General features: G+C 37.0%; 1 protein-coding gene across 1 annotated transcript in view; it reads right to left on the bottom strand.

Annotated features, from left to right (window-relative positions):
- Positions 1-20,830: 20,830 nt before the first annotated feature.
- LOC104669314 (zinc finger protein 100-like) overlaps positions 20,831-26,166 on the bottom strand; it is a 55,929-nt gene continuing 50,593 nt past the window's right edge. The window contains 3 exon segments of the mRNA XM_030942328.1: positions 20,831-20,877; positions 20,964-21,213; positions 21,215-22,317. Coding sequence (XP_030798188.1) covers positions 20,831-20,877; positions 20,964-21,213; positions 21,215-22,317 — 1,400 coding nt within the window.

Here is a 26,166-nt window from a genome sequence, read left to right as displayed (position 1 = left end):
TCAGCAAAGTCTCAGGATACAAAATTAATGTGCAAAAATCACAAGCATTCTTATACACCAGTGACAGACAAACAGAGAGCCAAATCATGAATGAACTTCCATTCACAATTGCTTCAAAGAGAATAAAATACCTAGGAATCCAACTTACAAGGGATGTAAAGGACCTCTTCAAGGAGAACTACAAACCACTGCTCAGTGAAATAAAAGAGGACACTAACAAATGGAAGAACATACCATGCTCATGGATAGGAAGAATCAATATCGTGAAAATGGCCATACTGCCCAAGGTTATTTATAGATTCAATGCCATCCCCATCAAGCTACCAATGAGTTTCTTCACAGAATTGGAAAAAACTGCTTTAAAGTTCATATGGAACCAAAAAAGAGCCCGCATTGCCAAGACAATCCTAAGTCAAAAGAACAAAGCTGGAGGCATCACGCTACCTGACTTCAAACTATACTACAAGGCTACAGTAACCAAAACAGCATGGTACTGGTACCAAAACAGAGATATAGACCAATGGAACAGAACAGAGTCCTCGGAAATAATACCACACATCTACAGCCATCTGATCTTTCACAAACCTGAGAGAAACAAGAAATGGGGAAAAGATTCCCTATTTAATAAATGGTGCTGGGAAAATTGGCTAGCCATAAGTAGAAAGCTGAAACTGGATCCTTTCCTTACTCCTTATATGAAAATTAATTCAAGATGGATTAGAGACTTAAATGTTAGACCTAATACCATAAAAACCCTAGAAGAAAACCTAGGTAGTACCATTCAGGACATAGGCATGGGCAAGGACTTCATGTCTAAAACACCAAAAGCAATGGCAGCAAAAGCCAAAATTGACAAATGGGATCTAATTAAACTAAAGAGCTTCTGCACAGCAAAAGAAACTACCATCAGAGTGAACAGGCAACCTACAGAATGGGAGAAAATTTTTGCAATCTACTCATCTGACAAAGGGCTAATATCCAGAACTTACAAAGAACTCAAAGAAATTTACAAAAAAAAAAAAAAAACAACCCCATCAAAAAGTGGGCAAAGGATATGAACAGACATTTCTCAAAAGAAGACACTCATACAGCCAACAGACACATGAAAAAATGCTCATCATCACTGGCCATCAGAGAAATGCAAATCAAAACCACAATGAGATACCATCTCACACCAGTTAGAATGGCAATCATTAAAAAGTCAGGAAATAACAGGTGCTGGAGAGGATGTGGAGAAATAGGAACACTTTTACACTGTTGGTGGGATTGTGAACTAGTTCAATCATTATGGAAAACAGTCTGGCGATTCCTCAAGGATCTAGAACTAGATGTACCATATGACCCAGCCATCCCACTACTGGGTATATACCCAAAGGATTATAAATCATGCTGCTATAAAGACACATGCCCACGTATGTTTATTGCGGCCCTATTCACAATAGCAAAGACTTGGAATCAACCCAAATGTCCATCTGTGACAGACTGGATTAAGAAAATGTGGCACATATACACCATGGAATATTATGCAGCCATAAAAAAGGATGAGTTTGCGTCCTTTGTAGGGACATGGATGCAGCTGGAAACCATCATTCTTAACAAACTATCACAAGAACAGAAAACCAAACACCGCATGTTCTCACTCATAGGTGGGAACTGAACAATGAGATCACTTGGACTCGGGAAGGGGAACATCACACATCGGGGCCTATCATGGGGAGGGGGAAGGGGGGAGGGATTGCATTGGGAGTTATACCTGATATAAATGACGAATTGATGGGTGCTGATGAGTTGATGGGTGCAGCACACCAACATGGCACAAGTATACATATGTAACAAACCTGCACGTTATGCACATGTACCCTAGAACTTAAAGTATAAAAAAAAAAAAATAAAGAACATCTTTCATTCTGAAATAAAAAAAAAAAAATTATTTGGTGAGGTGGAAGTGAGATTGAGTAAGATGAGTAGCCCTCACTTATCTTTTATGGTTTTCAGCTTAAGTTCTTCTATTTTTTCACATGGATATTTAGGACAGTCCTCTGGGCCATCAGGTGTTGCTCCCTCAGCTCTTCAAGCTTTGATTTCAGTATCATGTATTCAGAAGTTGATACCTGTAACTTTTACTGCTGAGGGAGAACAGTGTAGGGCCCTTCCTAGGTTGGCTTAGGGAAGGAGAGAGGGGAGAGTTTTCACTAATACCAAATCTGGGTTAAATAGAGGTGGTTCTCTTTCCTGGGGTTGGGTTTTTTCTAGTTGTGTTAATTACTGTTGGAAGTTCCTAAGTGAAAAGTTTGGTGAAGGATTTTAACGACTTTCCATTGGCTGGAGGCTGGCAAATGGAGCTTGCCATCCTCTGACTGTAGCCATCCTGAAGGCTGGAAAGTACGCCCTCAAGAAGTGGCCTATTTTGTTTCTGCAGAAAGGTACTGAGGTGTAATTCCTCTTATAGGGCCTTCCTAGATTAGAAGGTCTTGAAGTATGTTGATGCCTTTGGGCTTCTTTGCCACTGACTTAGCTGCCTGATTAGCTAACCTATTTCCTTTGGCTACTTTATTTGTTCCTTTTAATGTCCCTTAACTGCCATTTCTCACAGAAGGAAAACTGAGGATAATAACCTGTTAATTTCCTGGTGATATTTTATAGAAGATCCATTAGTGGTAAGAAGATATCACTGGGCGCCAGGGTTCACACCTGTAATCCCAGCACTTTGGGAGGCCAAGGCAGGCAGATCACCTGAGGTTGGTAGTTCGAGACCAGCCTGACCAAATTGGAGAAACCACGTCTCTACTAAAAATACAAAATTAGCCAGACGTGGTGGTGCCTGCCTTCAGTCCCACCTACTTAGGAGGCTGAGGCAGGAAAATTGCTTGAACTCAGGAGGCAGGGGTTGTGGTGAGTCGAGATCATGCCATTGCACTCCAGCCTGAGCAATAAGAGTGAAAGTTCATCTAAAAAAAAAAAAAAAAAAAAAAAAAAAAAAAAAAAAAAAAAAAAAAAAAAAAAACCGTTAAAATGCCTTTGAAGAGTGAAAATAAAGAACTGATTAAGCAGAGAGTTTGACATGGGAAAAAGCTGGTCAACTGTTTGAAAACTACATGCTGCTGGGCACGGTGGCTCAAGCTTGTAATCCCAGCACTTTGGGAGGTCAAGGCAGGCACATCACCTAAGGTCAAGAGTTCAAGACCAGCCTGACCAAGACGGCAAAACCCTGTCTCTACTAAAAATACAAAAATTAGCTGGGTGTGGTTGTGGGCGCCTGTAATTCCAGCTACTCAGGAGGCTGAGGCAGGAGAATCACTTGAACCTGAGTGGCAGAGGCTGCAGTGAGCTGAGATTGCATCACTGCACTCCAGCCTATGCAACAGAGCAAGATTTTGTCTCAAAAACAAAACAGGTGGGGCACAGTGGCTCACACCTATAATCCCAGAACTTTGGGAGGCCGAGGCAGGTGGATCACTTGCAGTCAGGAGTTCGAGACCAGCCTGGCCAACATGGTGAAACCCTGTTTCTACTAAAAATAGAAAAATTGGCTGGGTGCAGTGGTTCACGCCTGTAATCCCAACACTTTGGGAGGCAGAGGCAGGCGGATCACAAGATCAAGAGTTTGAGACCAGCCTGACCAACATGGTGAAACCCTGTCTCTACTAAAAGTACAAAAATTAGCCGGGCATGGTGGCGCGCACGCGTAATCCCAGCTACTCAGGAGGCTGAGGCAGGAGAATCACTTGAACCTGGGAGGCAGAGGTTGCTGTAAGCCAAGATCACACCACTGCAGTCCATCTTGGGTGACAGAACAGGACTCTATCTCCAAAAATAAATAAATAAATAAATAAATAAATAAATAAATAAATAAATAAATAAATTACATTGTATGCATGGACTACAACTTTTACAATGTAAAATGCATAACATAAACACCACACAACAAAATAGAATACAAATGATAGAGCTTGCCACAAAGGACAGTCAAAGCTCTATTATAGCAATAGGGAAAAATACATATCTACCATCAGAGAAAGGTAACTTGAAGTACTTGAGAAATGTTCTCTAAAAATCTAAAATTATTTTCAGTTTTAGTTTCTATAAAAAATGTTTCTTACACATTTTTAATTTACAAAAAAGTTAAATGCATGCTTTGTCAGTTTCACTTTTCTGAAGAATTTAAATAGAATAAAATATTACATATCAAAAGATAAACTTTTCTGATAATAAATTTTTAGACTAAAAGAGTTAAATTTTACAAATTTTAATGCTGATCAATTTGATCAGAAGCCTCTTTCTTAGAACTGGGAGAGATGACACAAAGATGCTGCTTTCATGTTGGGTGAGAGAGAAAATGATTACCAGGGGCTAGATCATATTTGTTTCATTAATCAAAGCTGATTTTCATTGCTATTATGTCTCAAATTATGTTAATAATGGCCTAAATTCAAGAAATGTTCTAACAACTTATATTTTCAATTAGCCTTAATATTAGCCAAAAAAGGTGTAGAAATGAAGATATTTAACAGCCATTATTTATATTTTAAAATTAAAATACTTCTGGAAATCTGTAGTTTTCTAGATAGAGCATTATATCAGTGTAGATAATTTAACTTGCTTTTTTTTCTGTTTTGATGCTTTTTATTTATTTTATTGGATTGCTCTGACTAGGACTTCTAGAATTATGCTGAATAGGAGTGTCAGAGTAGATATTCTTGTCTTATTTTTATTCTAATGAAGAATGCATGCAGCTCTCGCCTTTTCAGTATAATGTTGCTGAGGATTTGTCATAGATGGCACTTATCATTTTGAGGTATGTTTCATCAATGCTTTGTTTGTTGAGAATATTTTCATGAATGAATATTGGATTTTCTTCAATGCTTTTTCTGCATCTATTGTGTTAATCTTATAACTTTTGTCTTTTAATTATTTTTACATGGTGAATCGCACTTATAGACTTGCATATGATGAAACATCCTTGCATATGGGGAATAGAAATCACATGACTGTGGCAAAATAACTTTCTCATTTGCTTATTAACTCAGCTTGCCAGTATTTCATGCAGGATTTTTGTTTTAATGTTTATGAAAAATGTTGACCTGTAGTTTTCTTTTTCAGTTGTGCCTTCACTAGATTTTGGTAGCTAGAGAGTTAGGGTGGAATCTCACCTTGATTTTTTGTAGTACATTCAGCAGAATTAGTACCAGCTCATCTTTGTATGTGGGGTAAAATCTGGATGTGATTTCATTTGATCCAGGGCTTTTACCATTGGTAGTTTATTACTAATTTAATTTCATTATATATTTTGTACATTGTTGTTCTGTTCAAGACCTGTTTCTTTCTGGTTCAATCTTGGAAAGTTGTTTGTATCCAGGAGTTTATTTATTTTCTCCATTTTTTAATTTTTTATTTTTTTTGAGACAGAGTCTCACCCTGTCACCTAGACTGGAGTGCAGTGGTATGATCTCAGCTCACTTTCACTGCAACTTCTGCCTCCTGAGTTCAAGTGATTCTCCTGTCTCAGCCTCCTGAGTATCTGGGATTACAGGTGTGTGACACCATTTCTGGCTACTTATTTTTACTTTTTGTACTTTTAGTAGAGATGAGTTTTCACCATGTTGGCCAGGCTAGTCTCGAACTCCTGACCTCAAGTGATCCGCCCATCTCAGCCTCCCAAAGTGCTGGGATTACAGGTGTGAGCCACCTTGCCCAGCATATTTTTTCCAAATTTTCTAGTTTGCATGCATAGAGGGGTTCATAGTAGTCTCTGACAATTTTTTGCATTTATGTAGGATTAGCTGTGATTTCACATCTCTAGTATTTAAATAGATGCAGAGAACAAAAAGATAAAAACAGATGCAGAATAAAAGTTTGACAAAAGTTGACATTCCCTTATGATAAATCTCTGAAAAAAAGTGAGTATAGAACAAATGCACCTCAGCCAATAAATGCCACATGTAACCAAAAAATGCACAGCTAACAACATACTAAACAGTGATATATGGTAAGCTTTTACTCTAAAAGCTAAAACAAGACAAGGATACCCACTCTAATCAGTCTTACTAAACACAGTACTAAAAGTCCATGGCAAAGAAATTAGAGAATAAAACCAAAGGCACCTAGGTTAGGAAGAAATTTCATTATCCCTGTATAATTATCTTTTATCAGTGTACATAATCTGAAATACAGAAAAGCCTAAGACTTCACTATAAAATGTTAGAATAAACACATTAAACTTTCAGAATACAAAAGCAACATCCAAAAGTCAGTAGCATTTATGTACACTAACAACTATCTCAAGATGAAATTAAAAAAAAAATTCCATCTCAATAACTGTAGTATACTTTGAAATAAACCTGATGAAAAAGTTGAAACACCTTACATTACACTGTAAATAACATTGAATAAATTAAGTAATGCACAAATGAAATAATATTACTCATTTATGAATTCCATTAATAAGTTTCTGTATTACACAAAATGATCTACAGATATGATGCAACCTCTATCAAAATACCAGTGGCATACTTGATAGAAAATTTAATTTATATGGTACCACTAAAGACCCTGAATAGCCAAAGCAATCAAGAAAAAAAGTAAAGGTAACTTTAAAATATTCTGCAAAGCTATAGTAACTAAAACAGTACAGTACTTGAATAAAAACAGACACATAGACCAATGGAGCAGAAAAAAAGAGACCAGAAATATATCCATGTATTTAAGGCTAACTAATTTGGAATAAAGATAACAATTTCTTTTCTTTTCTTTTCTTTTCTTTTTTTTTTTTTTTTTGAGATGGAGTCTTATTCTGTCACCAGACTGGAGTGCAGTGGTGCAACCTCCATCTCCCCAGGTTCAAGTGATTCCCCTGCCTCAGCCTCTTGAGTAGCTAGGACTACAGGCACCCACACCTGGCTAATTTTTTGTATTTTAGTAGGGATGGGGTTTCACCATGTTGGCCAGGATGGTCTTGATCTCCTGACCTCATGATCCACCCGCCTTGGCATCCCAAAGTGCTGGGATTACAGGCGTGAGCCAAAATAACAGTATCTTCAATAAATGGTGTTGAGAAAACTTTACATCCACAGGCAGATAAAATGAGACCCTCATCTCACACCATATATAAAAATCAACTAAAAGTAAATTAGACACTTAAATGTAAGGCTTGGGATGAACCTAGTGGCTCACGCCTGTAATCCCAGCATTTTGGGAGGTGGAGGCGGGCAGATTACCTGAGGTCAGTTGTTTGAGACCTGCCTGGCCAAGGTAATGAAACCCTGTTTGTACTAAAAATACAAAATTAGCTGGGCATGATTGCAGCGCCTGTAATACCAGCTACTTGGAAGGCTGAGGCAGAAGAATCGCTTGAACTCAGGAGGCTAAGGTTGCAGTGAGCCGAGATCACGCCATTGCACTCCTGCCTGGGTAACAAGAGTGAGACTCCATCTCAAAAGTAATAGTAACAAATAAATGTAAGACCTGAATCTCTGAAACTACTACAGAAAAATAGAATGAAAACCCATAAAATTGCTTAGGGCAGGAAGTTGGTTTTTTGTTTTGTTTTGTTTTGTTTTGTTTTGTTTTGTTTTGTTTTGTTTGAGATGGAGTCTCACTCTGTTACCCAGGCTGGAGTGCAGTATCATGATCTCGGCTCACTGCAACATCCACCTCCCGAGCTCAAGTGATTCTTCTGCCTCAGACTCCCAAGTAGCTGGGATTACAGGCACCTGCCACAGCACCTGGCTAATTTTTGTATTTTTAGTAGAGACGAGATTTCACCATGTTGGCCAGGCTGGTCTCAAACTCTTGACCTTAGGTGATCTGCCCACCTCAGCCTCTCAAAGTGCTGGAATTACAGATGTAAACCACCGTGCCCAGCCAGTTTTAAAAAATTTAACCTCAAAATCTTAGGAAATTATCGGGAGAACCCACTCCTGATGGTTACGTGGGTTCTTTTCTATTTCTTAGGTGTCTCAGCTGGTTTGAAAAATAAAGAGAAAGAGTACGAGAGACAAACTTAAAGCTGGGTGTCCAGGGGAGACATCACATGTCGGCAGGATCCATGATGTTCTCCGAGCATTAAAACCAGCAAGTTTTTATTAGCGATTTTCAAAAGGGGAGGGAGTGCACGAATAGGGTGTGGGTCACAGAGATCACATATTCCACAAGGTAATAACATATCACAAAGCAAGTGGAGGCAGGGGGAGATCACAGGACCACAGGATAGGGCAAAATTAAAATTGCTAATTGTCATTGATAACATCTTATCAGGAAACAGAGTTTGAGAGCAGACAACCGCAAAATTTATTAGGCGGGAATTTCCTCATCCTAATAAGCCTTGGAGCGCTACAGGAGACCGGGGCTTATTTCATCCCTTCCGCTTCGACCATAAAAGATAGCATGCTTCCAAGGGGGGGGCGTTCATAGGCCTGCCCTCAGGGGCGCATTCTCTTTCTCAGGGATGTTCCTTGCTGAGAAAAAGAATTCAGCAATATTTCTCCTATTTGCTTTTGAAAGAGAAATATGGCTCTGTTCCATCTGGCTCACCAGTGGCCAGAAATCTTATCTATGGTGTTCCCTGAACATGGCTGTTATCCTGTTCTTTTTTCAAGATGCCCAGATTTCATATTGTTCAAACACATACGCTCTACAAACATTTGTGCAGTTGATGTAATCATCACAGGATCCTGAGGTGACATTTATCCTCCTCAGCTTACAAAGAAGATGACAGGATTAAGAGATTAAAGACAGGCATAGGAAATCACAACAGTATTGATTGGGGAAGTGATAGGTGTCCATGAACGCTTCACAATTTATGTTCAGAGATTGCAGTAAAGACAGGCTTAAGAAATTATAAAAGTATTAATTTGGGGAACTAATAAATGTCCATGAAATCTTCACAATATATCTGGTCCCTCTGTTCAGGGTCCCTGACTTCCCGCAAAAGGAAATAAGAGGAAAAATAGATGAGTCAGATTACTTCATATTAAAAAGTTGCTGCACAGAATGTGATACAATCAACAGGATGAGACAACTAAAAAATGAGAGAAAACATTTGCGAATTATACATGTGACAAGGAGTTAATATCAAAAATATGTAAGAAACTCTGCCAGGTGCAGTGGCTCACACCCATAATCCCTGCAATTGGGGAGGCTGAGGTGGGCAGATCACTTGAGGTCAGGAGTTCGAGACCAGCCTGGCCAACATGGTGAAACCCCGTCTCTACTTTAAAAATACAAAAATTAGCTGAGTATGGTAGCACGTGCCTGTAATCCCAGCTAATAGAGAGACTGAGGCAGGAGAATTGCTTGAACCCAGGAGGTGGAGGTTGTAGTGAGCTGAGATCACACCACTGCACTCCAGCTGGGGTGACAGAGCAAGAGTTAGTCTCAAAGAAAAAAAATATATATGTATATGTATGTCCAATGTCAATTGTGATCAGGGAAAGCCAAGCCAAACATAACTATCAGATATCAATTCACTCCTGTTAGAATGACTCTTATTAAAACGAAAAAGAAAAAAATGTTGTGAAAAATCTAAAGGCAATGCATGCACACTGTTGGTTTGAATGCAAATGAAGATGGCCATTATGAGAAACAAAATAGAGATTTCTCAAAAATCTTAAAACCAAACTACCATGTAACACAGCTGTTGCACTATTGGGTATATATCCAAAACAAATGAAATCAGAATGAAGAAACATTTACACTTCTATTATTTAAAACAACTTTTTTGTGAGACCAAGTCTCATTCTATCACCCAGGCTGGAGTGCAGTGGCCCACAATCTCAGCTCACTGCAACCTCCCCATCCCTGGTTCATGGGATTCTCATGCCTCAGCATCCAGAGTAGCTGAGATTACAGGTGTGCACCACCATGCCCAGTTAATTTGTTGTTGTATTTTTTGTGAAAATGGAGTTTCTCCATGTTGCTCAGGCTGGTTTCAAACTCCTGGACTCAAGTAATGCACCTGCCTTGGCCTTCCAGCATGCTGGGATTACAGATATTAGCCATCACACCCGGCCTAAAAAAAAAAAAAAAAATTCCACTATTTTTAATCACATGGATTAAGCTGGAGAACATTATATTGAGATAAGCCAGGCACAGAAAGATTAATAGTTCATGATTTCACTTACACATGGATTCCAAAAAACTTAATCTCATTGATGTAGAGTAAAATGGTGACCATCAGAGGCCAATGTATTTAAAAAAAAAAATGGACTGGGCACGGTGGCTCACTCCTCTAATACCAGCACTTTGAGATGCTGATCACGCGGTCAGGAGATCAAGACCATCCTGGCCAATAAGGTGAAACCCTGTCTCTACTAAAAACACAAACATAAGCTGAGTGTGGTGGCACATGCCCATAATCCCAGCTACTTGGGAGGCTGAGGCAGGAGAATCACTTCAACTGGGGAAGTGGAGATTGCAGTGAGCTGAGATTGTGTCACTGCACTCCAGCTGGCAACAGAGTGAGACTGTCTCAAAAAAAAAAAAAAAAAAAAAAAAAGAAAGAAAGAAAGAAAGAAAAAAGGAGGATTGGAATGATGTCTGTCAAATAATACATGGAGTTGAATAGGAGAAATAAGTTCAAGAGATTTATTGTACAGCATGGTGACTATAGCTCATGTTTTTGTATTTTAAGACAATGTCATGTGGTCTCACCACAAAAATGTTAACTATGTGAGGTAAAGTATTAATTACCAAGAACTAATCATCTGACAATGTATATACACTTCAAAATATTATGTTCTACAGAAAAGTACACATTTTATCTGTCAAGTTAAAAAGTTTTAAAGCTTTATACAAGGATAACAATGTGTCAAATACTGTCCGTGTCTTTGTCATAATCTTGGTTGAAAAGTATCAAAATATATAGTTTTTGTTCTTGGTTGAATAGTATCAAGATATATAGTTTTTGTGTTTTTATCATTTATCAGTCATAACCATAGGAACTCTGATATTTAACAGCATGTTCTGAACCCAGCATAGGAGAAGCTTATGTATTTTAGGATTTTTACTTTAAGCTTTGGGTACCTGGAGTTTCTGGTGCTGATGGTAATGGTGTGAAAGACACTCAACAAGCAGGTGTTGCTTATGGTCCCACGACTGGCCACCCTGTGAGGACAGTAAACTAGTTTGCATGCAAAATAACAGGAAAATGTTTTAATCCAAACGTTGTAATGATGTCCAAAATTTATCCAGAAAAAATGACATAGGAGTTGGCTGCAGTTCGGGGACAGAAAATAAAAACTGTAGACTAAACTTCACCCACTTAAAAAATTATGTAAGCGTGAGAAATTCCTCCAAATTGTAATATCAATGTGGAAAAGCAATATTCTTTCAAGTTTCAAATTCACAGAGCTCATTATTTTCAAACTTTAACATTCACACTTAAAAACAGAAGATTCTGCATGGAAATGTAAGTTGTGCTATGTAATAAAAAAGTGTTCACTTACCATTAACTCTTTTAAAAATTTCTCTATTTCATAGCAAATTTTATATTTGCCACACTTTCTGGAAGAATCTAATTTTTGTTTTGTTTTGTTTTTACAAAGAAAAACCATGCTGATTTAATCCTCTCACCTGTGGATAGTGTATGCTTTTGTCTTAACTGATCTGAAAGTTATATTGATAACCAAACTCTTCAGTTAAAACCAATTTTTCAGTGCATTAAAAAATACCAACTTTCAGTCAGGCACAGTGGCTCACACCTGTAATCCCAGCACTTTGGGAAGCCAAGGCAGGTGGATTACATGAGGTCAGGAGTTTGAAACCAGCCTGGCCAACATGGTGAAACCCTGTCTCTACTAAAAATACAAACAACAACAACAACAACAACAACAAAACAAAACAAAAAAAAAATATATATATATCAGCCAGGTGTAGTGGCAGGCACCTGTAATCCCAGCTACTTGGGAGGCTGAGGCAGGATGATTGCTTGAACCTGGAAGGCAGAGGTTGCAGTGAGCCAACATTGTGCCACTGCACTCCAGCCTGGGCAACAGAGTGAGACTCTGTCCCAAAAAAAAAAAAAAAAAAAAAAAAAGCCAACTTTCTCATCAACATGTACAAAGTACCATGTGAAATGAAATGGCATTAAGACAACAATGAGAAAACTGAAGCCATAACACAGAAAATAGCTGGGATATACTTAATAAATACAGACAAATACACTAATTGTGGAATTATATTTAAAAATTTTGTATGATGTACTGAATTTTATAAAATTATTCTTAGAAACACAGACCAGCTCACATAATGAATACTTCATCAACTATAAAAATATATATATAGAAAAGATACAAAATAATTAGGGGTCTATCAAAAGTACCAGACAAGTATAAATAAAATTTGCATGGGGAGATTCAGAACTAAAAGCCATAGATTGTACAGTAATAAATTCAATACAAAGCAGAGAATACATTTGCTTTCAGCATTTTTAAGGTTTTTAGTTTTCTAGTAGTCATCTTGTTAAAATGATTTGCCTTGTTCAATATTTTCTTTTGAAAATAGTTATAAATTCATACTTACACAAACTCACTCTATAATTTTCTTACACCTAAGGTTTATCTTTAGACTAACATATATTTAACTCTATGTAAATCAAAACTAAATGTCTGCATGTGTTTGCAGGCAGACAGGAAACATGCTCAAAAAATAAATATCAGAAAACTTTAAAAATATTTATTCAGGACCCAGAAATGTATGGATTTTATTTATACTTCTACATAACTTTTATTATGACTATAAAAATAACCCTGTAATCAATAACAATTTAATTGTACATTTTTAAATAACTAGAAGTATACAATTGGATTGTTTGTTATACGAAGGATAAACGCTAAGCCAGGCACAGTGGCTCACACCTGTAATCCCAGCACTTTGGGAGGCTGAGGCAGGCAGATAACGAGGTCAGGAGTTCGAGACCAGCCTGACCAACATGGTGAAACCCTGTCTCTACTAAAAATGCAAAAATGAGCTGGGCGTGGTGGCACAAACCTGTAATCCCAGCTACTCGGGAGGCTGAGGGAGAATAATTTGAGCCCAGGAGGCGGAGTTTGCAGTGAGCTGAGATTGTGCCACTGCACTCCAGCCTGGGCGGCAGAGTGAGAGTCCGTCTACAAAAAAAAAAAAAAAATACTAGAGGGGATGGATACCTCATTTACCCTGATGTGATTATTATATACCGTATTCTTGTATCAAAATATGCCATATATTGCATGAATACATACTCATATTAGGTACCCCAAATAATTAAGAAAAATAAATTTAAATAAAATAAATTTGTCTGGGCACAGTGGGCTCATGCCTGTAATCCCACCGCTTTGGGAGGCCGAGACAGGCAGATCATTTGAGGTCAGGAGTTTGAGACCAGCTTGACCTGCAGAGTGAAACCCTGTCTCTATTAAAATACAAAAATTAGCTGGGTGTGGTGCCAGGTGCCTGTAATCCCAGCTACTTGGGAGACTGAGGCAGAAGAATTGCTTGAACCCAGGAGGTGAGGTTGCAGTGAGCTGAGATCACGCCACTGCACTCCAGCCTGGGTGACAGAGCAAGACTTCCTCTCAAAAAAAATAAAATAAAATAGAAAAAAATTTAATTTACAAAAATAGTATTGTTTAACTTATTTGCCATCAAGGCACTGGCAAAGGAGATTACTAGAGACGTTAATCCATTGTTACCAAATAGTATATTGTTACCATATTTTATGTACAACCTTGAGTAAGGTGGAATTAACGTTTGTGGCATAACACGTCATTGAATGCACAATAGTATTTAACATGTTAAAACTGTTGAATATATTAACATCACATATAATCTGAAATTTTCAAAATATAATGCATTTTATATAAAAGTATAATTAGTACAATATACTAAATTTTAATTTATTTATGAAATTAAAAGTTTTCTTCCCATAATGCAGAAGAATATTACTCTGAACACCTAACTCACACATTACTCAATATTATAAGTTAACCACAAAGGTCTCTTTACTTAGATTTTCATCATGCATCTTACATTTTAATGTTCTTACTTTTTCATAACAAAGTTTATAAATAATGCTCACCTAATAAAAAAGAATCTCTCATATCTTTGATGCAGCAACAATTGATCACATGCTTTCACATGTAAATAGGAATGAAGAAACAGCAGGACATAATTTGAGAGTTGAATTACATCATTATTCACTTTTCAAAAAATCTGTTTTCAAAAAGTTAAGCATACTTTGAATGTAATTATAACTCTGCCAAAAAAAAAAAACTTCTTTTAAACTTATATACAAATAATTTTTCTACCAACTTTAGTTTTAGATTATTTTCTATAACCAGCACTCTGATTTAGTATAATATCTGAAGCATCAGTGCCTTACATGTTTCTACTATAAATTATCTGATATTTGCCTAGACTTAATTCTGGATTAAAATTTCTTTAAATTTTTACTGCATCTGAGGGAAGAGAGAGAGACCCTCTCATATTGTTTTATACTCAGTACCTGTTTTAAGAAAAAAAACAAAGTAAGTAAAACCAAAAAGACAGGCAGCCTGGTGCCAGGCCCAAAACCAGGCCTGGGCCTGCCTGGCCTAAACCCAGTAGTTAAAAATCAACTCATAACCTAAAAACCAATGTTATTCATAGATTCCAGACATTGTATAGAAGAACACTGTGAAACTCCCTTCCCTGTTCTGTTTCTATCAGTGCATGAAACCTGTCACATATCCCCTAGATTGCTCAATCAATCATGACCCTTTCATGTGAAATCTTTAGTGTCATGAGCCCTTGAAAGGGACAGAAAGTGTGCACTCGGGGAGCTCAGATTTTAAGGCAGTAGCTTACCGATGCTCCCAGCTGAATAAAGCCCTTCCTTGCGTCTGAGAGGTTTTGTCTGTGGCTCGTCCGGCTACATTTCTTGGTTCCCTGACCAGGAAGCGAGGTGACTGATGGACGGATGACCGAGGCAGCCCCTTAGGTGGCTTAGGCCTGCGCTGTAGAGCATCCCTGTGAGGGACTCTGGCCAGCCTGAGTGACGGGATCCAAAGAGCGCTCCCAGGTTGGCAATTGTCCCGGTGGAATGCCTTGCCAGAGCAGCGCGTAGCAGGAGGATTAACACAGTGGCTGAACACCAGGAAGGAATTGGCACTAGGAGTACGGACATCTGAAACTTGGAAAGACTAGTCTTTGGAACTTACCCACTCCATCTGAGTGGAAGCATGACCTGATCACTCACAGTGTGCCTGTATGGTACTCTGGTTTTTGTTTTTGACTTGACTTGGATTGCTTGATACTTTGGTTTTGGTTTTGACCTGGCTTAGGTTTCTGGATACTCTGATTTTGGTTTGGTGTAAACTGCAGAAGTGTGTGTGTGCCCTTTTTACCTGTTTTTTGTTTTGTGGTGTGTGTGTGGTGTCAGCATGGTGTTTTGTCTTGAAGAAGCATGGGTCAGGCACAAATAACCCCAACCCACTAGGAACTATGCTGAAAAATTTCAAAAAAGGAAAAAAGAAAGGGGGAGGCAAAATTTATATTTAAAAAGTTATATGGTAAATTCTTGTCCTGAAATAAATTAACCAGTTGTTTAAAAAAAAAGTTATAAAAAAATTTTATGCAAAAAGGTTGTATAATTTAAAAGTAATAAGGCCTCCTGAGTACTACTGAAGAAACAGTTTATGTGCAAGGTGTATAAGAAAAGTAAAATACACCTTTGGTAAAAACATTATAAGGAGGCATAAGAATGTGGATTTACCTACACTAAAAGGTTAAAAAATTATTGTTTTGAAAGTTTAAGCAAGTTTTAAAACATTAATCATAAAGAAAATTCTGTGTGTAAACATATTAGCTAAAGTTAAAAAGGTATCATCCAGCTTTTCTGTGAACTGGACATTAAAGTAAAAATGCAACAGGTTTTTCTTAAAGCATCAACCTGCTCTTTAACAAAAATTATAAAAGGTTGAAAGAGTCTATAAAATCTTACCTTATGGTCAAACATGAAAAATTGGATATGTCTATAAGGTTTTATTAAAATTAAGTTTAACATTAATAACACACTAATATAGAGGTAAAATTTAGCTTATCTGGTACAAAAATCATACAAGAAGCATTATTAAATATACAATGGTGTTTAGCTTTCTTTGGTCCAAAAACTAATTAATAAAGATAGGTGCTAAAGGAAACATTCATTTTACTAGAGGATCACAGAAGTTAAAGACTTAAAACAAACTTTGGCAATTAAGACAACATACCAAGTTGTAAATGCCTGGTTGAAATGGATCAAATATTCCATCTGCACATTAAACAAAAGCAACTGTTATGCTTGTGCACATGGCAGGCCAGAGGCCCTGATTGTCCCCCTTCTACTAAGGTGGTCCTCCAGTCGACCAAGCATGGGCTGCATGGTAGCTCTTTTCCAGGATTCTACAGCCTGGAGTAATAAGTCACGCCAAGCTTTCTCTGCTACATCCCAAAGTCCCTGTGGGTCATCCCCCAAGGGCCATCCAGCTTCTGTCTCCCAACACTAAGTTCGCTTCATGTCTCATGGCAGGGAGGAGACTTAGCATTCTTTAGAGACCTGAAGGGACACAGTGAGCTTAAGAATTTTCAAGAGCTAATCAGTCAGCCCTTGTTCATCCCCAAGCAGATGTGTTGTGGTATTGTGGTGGACCTTTACTGGGCACTCTGCCAAATAACTAGAGTGGCACTTGTGCTTTAGTCCATTTGGCTATCCCTTTCACCCTGGCATTTCATCAACTGGAAAAAGAAAATAATAAGACATCATAAAGTGAGAGAAGTCCCTTACAGGTCTTTCAACTCTCACATCTATTTAAATGCAATTGGAGCCCCATAAGGAATACCAGATCAATTTAAAGCTTGAAATCAAATAGTTACAGGATTTAAGTCAATATTTTGGTAGATGACAGTCAATAAAGATGTAGATTAAATAAACTACGTCTATTACAACCAACAGCAATGAGCTTTTCATAAGTTAAAAAGAAAAACCCGTGTAGGCACCAGTCGTGAGGCTACCTGACTGGACAAAACTCTTTACACTGTATGTGTCAAAAAGAGAAAAAATAGCAGTTGGAGTTTTCACCCAGACTGTAAGGCCCTGGCCAAGGCCAGTGGCCTATCTCTCAAAACAAGTAGACGGGGTTTCCAAAGACTGGCCCCTACGTCCAAGGGCCCTGGCAGCAACAGCCCTGTTAGCACAAGAAGCAGATAAGCTAACTCTTAGGCAAAACCTAAACATAAAGTCCCCCATGCTGTGGTAATTTTAATAAATATCAAAGGACACCATTAACTAATGAATGCTAGACTAACTAGATACCAAAGCTTGCTCTGTGAAAATCCCCGCATAACCATTGAAGTTTGCAACACCCTAAACACTGCCACCTTGCTGCTGGTATCAGAGAGCCCAGTTAAACATAACTGGGTAAAAGTATTGAACTCAGTTTATTCTAGTGGGCACAACCTCCAAGACCATCCTTAAACATCAGTAGAGTGGGGGCTGTACATGGATGGGAGCAGCTTCGCCAGCCCCTGCAAAGTGACTCTGAAGAAAACGATAAGCCCTGCTCCAGTCACACCCGGAAGGTGAGTGGTCCACACACGGCTGAAACATGAGGAAACTCATCATGGGACTCATTTTCCTTAAAATTTGGATTTCTACAGTAAGGACTTCAACTGACCTTCCTCAGACTGAGGGCTGTTCCCAGTATATACATCAAGTCACTGAGGTAGGACAAAAGACTGCTACGGTCCTATGATTTTATGGTTACTATAAGTGTACCAGGACTCTTAAACAAAACAAAATAAAACAAAACTTGTTTGTATAATGCTATTCTATCCAAGGTATGTAGCCCAGGAAATAACCAACCAACCTGATGTGCGTTATGACCCATTTTAAGCCTCCCATGATCATAGTTTTTAAAATAAAATTAAGGACTGGTCCTTTTCTAGGCGACACAAGTAATAGCTAGGACAGAAGAAAAGAAGGTCTCCAAGCATATAACCCTAAAATTTAATGCTTGTGCCACTATCAATAGCAATCGATATAAAATAAGATGTAATTATTTATATTAAAGAAAAGTTACACAGCAAAAAATAAGCATATCTGCCATAAATTAAGCTCATGTGCAAATGTGTGTAATTACTGGTCTTGTGTCATCTAGACTTTATAAAAAGGATGAAAAAGATCCTGTTTAGCTCCAAAAATGAGAAGGCAGCCCCTCCTGTATGAGTGGAAGCTGCAACCCCTTGAAATTAATAATTACAAATCCCTTAAACCCAAGGGAGAAAAAAAGGAGAACACATATCTCTGGGCATCAATAGGAAAAGACTAGGTCCCACAGTAAATATCTTAGTAAAAGAAGAGGTTAGTAAACACTCTCCAAAACCAGTATTTCAGACTTTCTATGACAAACTAAATGTGCCAATATCAGAGACTCCAAGAAAAACCAGAAATTTGTTTTTGCAATTAGCCAAGCACGTAGCCCAGTCTCTAAACGTCACTTCATGTTATGTTTGTAGAAAAACTGTAATAGGAGATCAATGGCCATAAGAAGACTGAGAATTAGTGCCTACAGACCCAGTTTCTGATGAATTCCCAGCCCAAAAGAATCACCCTGATCATCTCTAGGTTCTAAAAGTCTCCATTATTAGACAATATTGTATAGCTAGAAAAAAAGAAAAAATTAACTCATTCTGTAAGATGACTTAGTTGTCTAGAAAAAAAAGAAAAAATTAACTCATTCTGTAAGATGACTTAGTTGTCCGGGACAAAAACTATATAATGGTACTGAAAAAAACAGTTACATGGTAGAGTTCCAATTATACTGAAAGAGATCCATTCAGTAAATTCCCAAGGTTGCAGCCTGGGGCCCACCCTGAATTCCACTGGGACTGAACTGCCCCCACCAGGTTACACTGAATATGTAGACATAGAGCGTATGCTGAACTGCCTGACCAGTGGACAGGTAGTTGTGTTATTGGCACTATTAAACCATCTTTCTTCCTACTGCCCATAAAAACAAGTGAACTCCTGAGCTTCCCTGTCTATGCTTCCTGTAAAAAACCAAGCATAGCCATAGGTGATTTAAAAGATAATAAATGACCTCCTAAAAAAATTATATAATACTATAGGCCTGCCACTTAAGACACAAGATGGTTCATGGGACACTGGGCCCCCATTTACATGCTCAACTAAATCATATGGTTGCAAGCTGTTTTAGAAATCATCACTAATAAAACCAGTCAAGCATTGACTATTCTGGACTGACAAGAAACTCAGATACAAAAAAAAATGCTATCAAAATAGATAGGTTCTCAACTACTTGTTAGCAGCTGAAAGAGAGATCTATAAGAAATTTAACCTTACTAATTACTGTCTACACATAGATAATCAAAGGCAAGTAGTTAAAGACACAGTTAAAAATACGGCAAAACTGACACATGTGCCCATACAAGTGTAGCACAAACTCGACCCTGAAGCCATGTTTAAAAATTCATTCCCAGCACTAAAAGGATTTAAAACTCTTATAATAAAAGTTATAATAGTAATAAGAACCTGCTTACTGTTCCCTTGTTTACTGTCTGTACTTCTTCAAATGATAAAAAGCTTCATCACTATCTTAGTTCACCAAAATGCTTCAGCACAAGTGCACTATATAAATCACTATCAACCTATTACACAAAAAGACATAAGTAGCAAAAATAAGAGTGAGAACTCCCACTAATAAAAAGTGAGAGTCCCAAAAGGGGGGGAAATGAGGGAAGAGAGAGAGACCCTCTCATATTGTTTTATATTGTTTTATACTCAGTACCAGTTTTTTAAGGAAAAAAACAAGGAAGTAAAACCAAAGGCAGGCAGCCAGGCGCCAGGCCTGAAACCAGGCCTGGGCCTACCTGCCTGGTCTAAACTCAGTAGTTAAAAATCAACTCATAACTTAAAAACTGATGTTACTCATAGATTCCAGACATTGTATAGAAGAACACTATGAAACTCCCTGCCCTATTCTGTTTCTATCATTGCATGAAACCCCTGTCATGTATATCCCCTAGATTGCTCAATCAATCATGACCCTTTCATGTGAAATCTTTAGTGTTGTGAGCCCTTAAAAGGGACAGAAATTGTGCACTCAGGGAGCTCAGATTTTAAGGCAGTAGCTTGCCAATGCTCCCAGCTGAAGAAAGCCCTTCCTTCTACAACTCGGTGTCTAAGAGGTTTTGTCTGCAGCTCGTCCTGCTACACATCTGCAAAAATATGTTTTAGTATGAACTCTCTGGTATTTTCTAAGCTGTAGTTTTTGAAAAAGTATTTTTCCATATTTATTACATTTGCATGGTTTTTTTTTTCAATATAAATTCCTTGATATTGAACAAAGTTTAAGCAATTGCTTCAGAGGTTTCCTCTAATACAAAATGCGTACAATAAGATCTGTGATACAAGCAAACATATTACAACCCTACTACAATCTTCTTCTTCACTTTAAAGTCTTTCATTTTCTTAAAGATATTTTGACAGTAGTTGCATGTATAATGTTTTTATTAAGTATGAACTCTCTGATGCTGAGTAAGTTGTAAGCATATATTAACGGCTTTTTCACAGTGTTTATATTTGTACAATTTTTCTCAAGTATAAATGCTTTCCTGTGAAATAAGGTGTGAGCGTTGGTTAAAAGTTTTGCGACACTGTTCACACACGTAGACGTTTTCTCCAGTATAACTTATCTTACCTACAATCAAGTGTGACAACCATTTAAAAGCTTTATCACATTCTTCACATTTCTAGGATTTCTCACCACTATGATTTCTTTTATGTTTAGAAAAGTTTGAGGTGTTTTCAAAAGTACTGTCACATCTTTCTGGTTTGTAGAATTTCTCTCCAGTATGAATTATCTTATATCTGTTAAGAATTGAGAACTTATTAAAGGCTTTGCCATATTTTTCACACTAACAGGGGTTCTCTGCAGTATGAATTTTTTTATGTTTAGAAAGAATTGAGGACTGGTTAAACGCTTTGCCACATTTTTCACATTTGTAGGGTTTCTCTCCAGTATGAATTCTCTTATGTGCAGTAAGAGTTGAGGAGTGGTTAAAGGCTTTGCCACAATCTTCACATTTGTAGGGCTTCTCTCCAGTATGAGTTATCTTATGTGCAGTCAGTTGTGAGGACAAGTTAAAGTCTTTGCCACATTCTTCACATTTGTAGGGTTTCTCTCCAGTATGATTTTTTTTTATGTTTAGTAAGAGCTGAGGACCAGTTAAAGGTTTTGCCACAATCTTCACATTTGTAGGGTTTCTCTCCAGCATGAGTTTTCTTATGGGCAGTTAGGTTTGAGGATTTGTGAAAATCTTTGCCACGTTCTTCACATTTGTAGGGTTTCTCTCCAGTATGAATTCTTTTATGTGTAGTGAGGTTTGAAGACTGGTTAAAGGCTTTCCCACATTCTTCACATCTGTACGGTTTCTCTCCAGTATGAATTATCTTATGTGTAGTAAGTTGTGAGGACCATTTAAATTCTTTCCCACATTCTTCACATTTGTAGGGTTTCTCTCCAGTATGAATTTTCTTATGTTTAGTAAGAGTTGAGGACTGGTAAAAGGCTTTGCCACAATCTTCACAGTTGTAGGGCTTCTCCCCAGTATGAATTATCTGATGTGCAATTAGGTATGAGGGCCAGTTAAAGCCTTTGCCACATTCTTCACATTTGTAGAATTTCTCTCCAGTATGACTTATCTTATGTTTCTTAAGGTATGAGAATTGGTCAAAAGCTTTGTCACATTCTTCACACTTGTAGGGTTTCTCTCCAGCATGAGTTATCTTATGGGCAGTTAGGGTTGAGGATTGATGAAAAGCTTTGTCACATTCTTCGTATTTGTAGGGTTTCTCTCCAGTATGAATTCTCCTGTGTTCAGTAAGAATTGAGAACCAGTTGAAGGCTTTGCCACAATCTTTACATTGGTAGGAATTTTCTGCAATATGAAATCTTTTATGTTGACTTAGGTGTAAGAGCATGCAAAATGATTTCTCACACTTTTTACATTTGATAGGTTTCTTTCCCATATGTCTTATCTTATATCTGTTCGAATTTGAAAGTTTATGAAAGAATTTTGCATATGGATCACATTGAAATATGTTTCTCTGGGTAGTTATCAAACACTGGTTTAATTTGTTATCATCTTCTTTGTGCACCTCACACTCACCCACAGTTTTATAGCCTTTTTGTAACTGTAAATTCTCATGTCCACATTTTCCACATTTTTTCAGTATCACTTCTTGAAAAGGATTTTTAATGTACTGCTCTGGCCAAAGGTCTTGGGCAAAATGAGAACATATAACTGAAAGAAATAAAAATAACAAATTACTTACTAGACACAGAGAAATAAAGTTTACAAATCTAACCTATAATATTACACAAACTACAAAAACAAGATGGCATAGGAAAATATCAAAGGCCCTCATTCCTTTATAGACATGTAAATGTAACAAAAACATACCAACCAAATTACATCTGAAAAAAATTTATAAATGAGCTAAGTGTGTGAAGTGCCCGTGGTGAGAACAATGCAAAGAGCCACCTAGAAGTGAAAGTCTGTTACATGTACCCAACACAGCTCTTCCTGCTCCCCAGTATAACATAGTGTCTTTAGAAGTAAATTGCCAACATTTTTTTAGCGACAAGTAAAATACTGGCACATTCATCTTATTACTTGCTTCTAGGAGCCTTTCCAGACACTGGTGTGTGTCTCTCATGAAATACAATGCTGAAAGAAACAGTGGTATACTTTGGAGTGACAGCTTCAGTTTGCTGAGACTAAAGGTAAATGTTGCAGCTCCAGAGAGACTGCAGTACCACAGAGAGAAAACAGACGTATCACGTGATTACTATTAAGAAGAAACATGAATAAACTCTTTTAACTAAAAAATAAAGACAACATTTCAGACAAGACACATCCTAAGAACATGTTTGAGAGACTCCCAGAATCTCTAACCAAGACAATTTGTTCAGATCATGCCAGGACAAAGCTACATTATGAAGACTGTAAGAGGTAGCCTTTTTTAATGTCCAAATTTCAATCAAAGATTACAAAGTATACAAAATAAGGCAATATGTTTCCATAAAAATATAAAATTTTCAAAAAGAAACCACAAAAAAGATGTATCTACGTTGATTTCAAAATCTGAAAATAAATTAAATACTCAATGAGTGAAAAATAGGAAGACAGAGAACTATAGAAAATCAGAAAAATGAAGATAAGAACATAAATATTTAGAATATCAAAAAACAGAAATTGTAGAGGTAATAAATACAAAAAAGAATAACTGAAAAATCTTGAAAGAAACGATGTAAAAATGAAGAAGCTCAACAAACTAGGAAACACACAAAGATATTTATAACAAACACATATATAAGCACAATTTCAAAAGTCACAGACAAGATGTGAATCTTTTGAGCTGCAAGATAAAAGTGATGCGTCATTTGCAAGCATAGTCTTACAAGACAGCCAGTGAATTGTCAACAAAAATTTTGCAGGCCAGAAGGGAAGTGTGTGATAAAGTCAAACTCCTGAAAAATACAGCGATCAAGTAAGACTAATACCATCAGCAAATCTGTCCTGACAAATAAAAAGAAAAAAACTTTCAAAAATAACAGAAATTCTGAAAAGTATATTGGAACTCCAGAAACCCTACATATAAAAAGTGCTGAAATCAGTTGCTTCTTTTGAAAATAATTGATTATTTTCAAAAACATGATTCAACGAAAACAACACATAATCATATAAAAATACAGTATTTTCTAGGAAAGATTATATACACATATATACTTTTAATTATAAGTCTATGCACATACACCAAAATGGAATTTCTTAGCATTATCATACTGCTGCAGAAAACATTTTTAATTATTCCCTAAAATTTGAAAGAGAAAATCACAGAAATCATTATAAACATCTGTTAATAAACATACAACAAAAAAGATATAATTAGCAAAATCAATGAAAAATTTGAGGGAAGATGTAATGAGAAAAAAATTATGCATGCAACTGCAGTTGCTTTTTACCATATTGAAATATGCTGTTGTATCTTTTACAGGTTTATGTAATCCCCAAGGTACCACAAAGAACATATGTGTATGGATACACAAAACAAATTAAGAAATAAAAATAAACAGACACAAAGACAAAAAGAAAATGAGTGACCAAGATATAAAAATCAAATAAAACAATAAAATAACATTAGTACGTCTGTTTCAGAAAATTATTTAAATATATATCTTTAACTTTCCAATCAAGAGACATATTTTTAATAAAGAGATTTACTTAAATATTTTAAAAGCTGAGATCCAATTTGCCTTTCTACCAGAGTAAGCTGAGATCTACCAATTAAAAAAAAACTGAAAGTGGCACGATGGATGTAGATATTGCATGTAAATATTAACCAAATGACAGAAGAGGTCAAAATAATATTACATAAGCTACATCTTTTTTTTTTTTTTTTTTTTTTTTGAGACGGAGTCTCACTCAGCCCAGGCTGGAGTGCAGTGGCTGGATCTCAGCTCACTGCAAGCTCCGCCTCCTGGGTTTATGCCATTCTCCTGCCTCAGCCTCCCGAGTAGCTGGGAATACAGGTGCCCGCCACCTCGCCCGGCTAGTTTTTGTATTTTTTTTCTTAGTAGAGACAGGGTTTCACCGTGTTAGCCAGGATGGTCTCAATCTCCTGACCTCGTGATCCGCCCGTCTCGGCCTCCCAAAGTGCTGGGATTACAGGCTTGAGCCACCGCGCCCGGCCATAAGCTACGTCTTACGTGAAAAACTTCCATATTTTATAAAATGTACAAGTCAAAACTGCAAAGAGACAAAGAAGAACATTAAACAATAATAGATTCATTTACTGATAACATAAATCAAATGTGTGTGTGTGTGTGTATCTCACATTAAGTTTCCAAATATATAAAGCAAATATTGACAGAGTGGAAGAAATACCAACACAGCAATATAATTATAGTAGGACATTGCAATACCGTACTTTCCGTAATAAAAGTGAAACCAAACAGAATATTAGTAAGTGAAGAGAGGACTTGAAGGCAGTATACAACTATTATTTCTAACAGAGGTATAGAGAAGACTCCTCAACAATATCGGGATACACATGCTTCTCAATTGCTCATACAACATTCTCCTTGATAGACCACATGTTAGGCCAAAAAGGAAGTCTTAACACATTCGTTAAGACTGAAATTGTGTGGATTATATTATATGAACAAAATGGAATGAGAGTATAAAACAATAATAGAAAAAGAATTTAAAATTTACAAATACATAGAAATTAAACAACACACTCTTGAGCATGCTTCTGTTCAAAGGTAGAAATAATTGATATTTTGAAAACGTCCAGACTTCTCAATGTAATCTACAGATTTAATGCAATGTTTTAAAAAATTTCTCATTGAATTTTTGAGGAAATAGAAACAACAACCCCAAAAATATATGAAGTGTCAAGAGACAATAAAGTACCCAAGAGTCTTCAAAAAAAAGAAAATGTTGAAGGGATTATATATAGTGCCTGATTTCAAAACACATTACGAAGCTACAGAATTAAAACAATTTGGTATGAATATAATGGGTAAAAAGTACACTAATAGAATGCAGCACCTATATAAACTTTCACATATATGGTTATATGAAGAGTTATTTTCATATCCATAATTATTGCAGCAATTTTACTGAAAGCCAATAGATAAAAGCAATGCAAACTTCTTTCTATTTTTTGTTTGTTTGTTTGTTTTGAGATGGAGTCTTGCACTGTTGTGCAAGCTAGAGTGCAGTGGCACTTGGCTCACTGCAACCTCCACCTCCTGGGTTCAAGCTATTCTCCTGCCTCAGCCTCCCTAGTAGCTGGGACTACCGGTGCATGCCACCATGCCCAGCTAAATTTTGTATTTTTAGTAGAGATGGGGTTTCACCATGTTGGCCAGGATGGTCTCCACCAATTGACCTTGTTATCTGCCTGCCTCAGCCTCTCAAAGTGCTGGGATTACAGGTGTGAGCCACTGCACCCCCAGCAGCAATGCAACTTTCTGTCACCAAAGTATCCAATAGATATAATTTGCAATATAAAAATACTGGAATATCACCCAGGATTTTAAAAGCAGGAAATAATCTAACAACTCTACAAATAAAGCTTGA

This window comes from Rhinopithecus roxellana, chromosome 12 (assembly GCF_007565055.1).
Source record: "Rhinopithecus roxellana isolate Shanxi Qingling chromosome 12, ASM756505v1, whole genome shotgun sequence".
NCBI classification, from domain to species: domain Eukaryota; kingdom Metazoa; phylum Chordata; class Mammalia; order Primates; family Cercopithecidae; genus Rhinopithecus; species Rhinopithecus roxellana.
The sequence above is the reverse complement of the archived record's forward strand: the minus strand, read 5'-3'. Positions and strand labels throughout refer to the sequence as shown.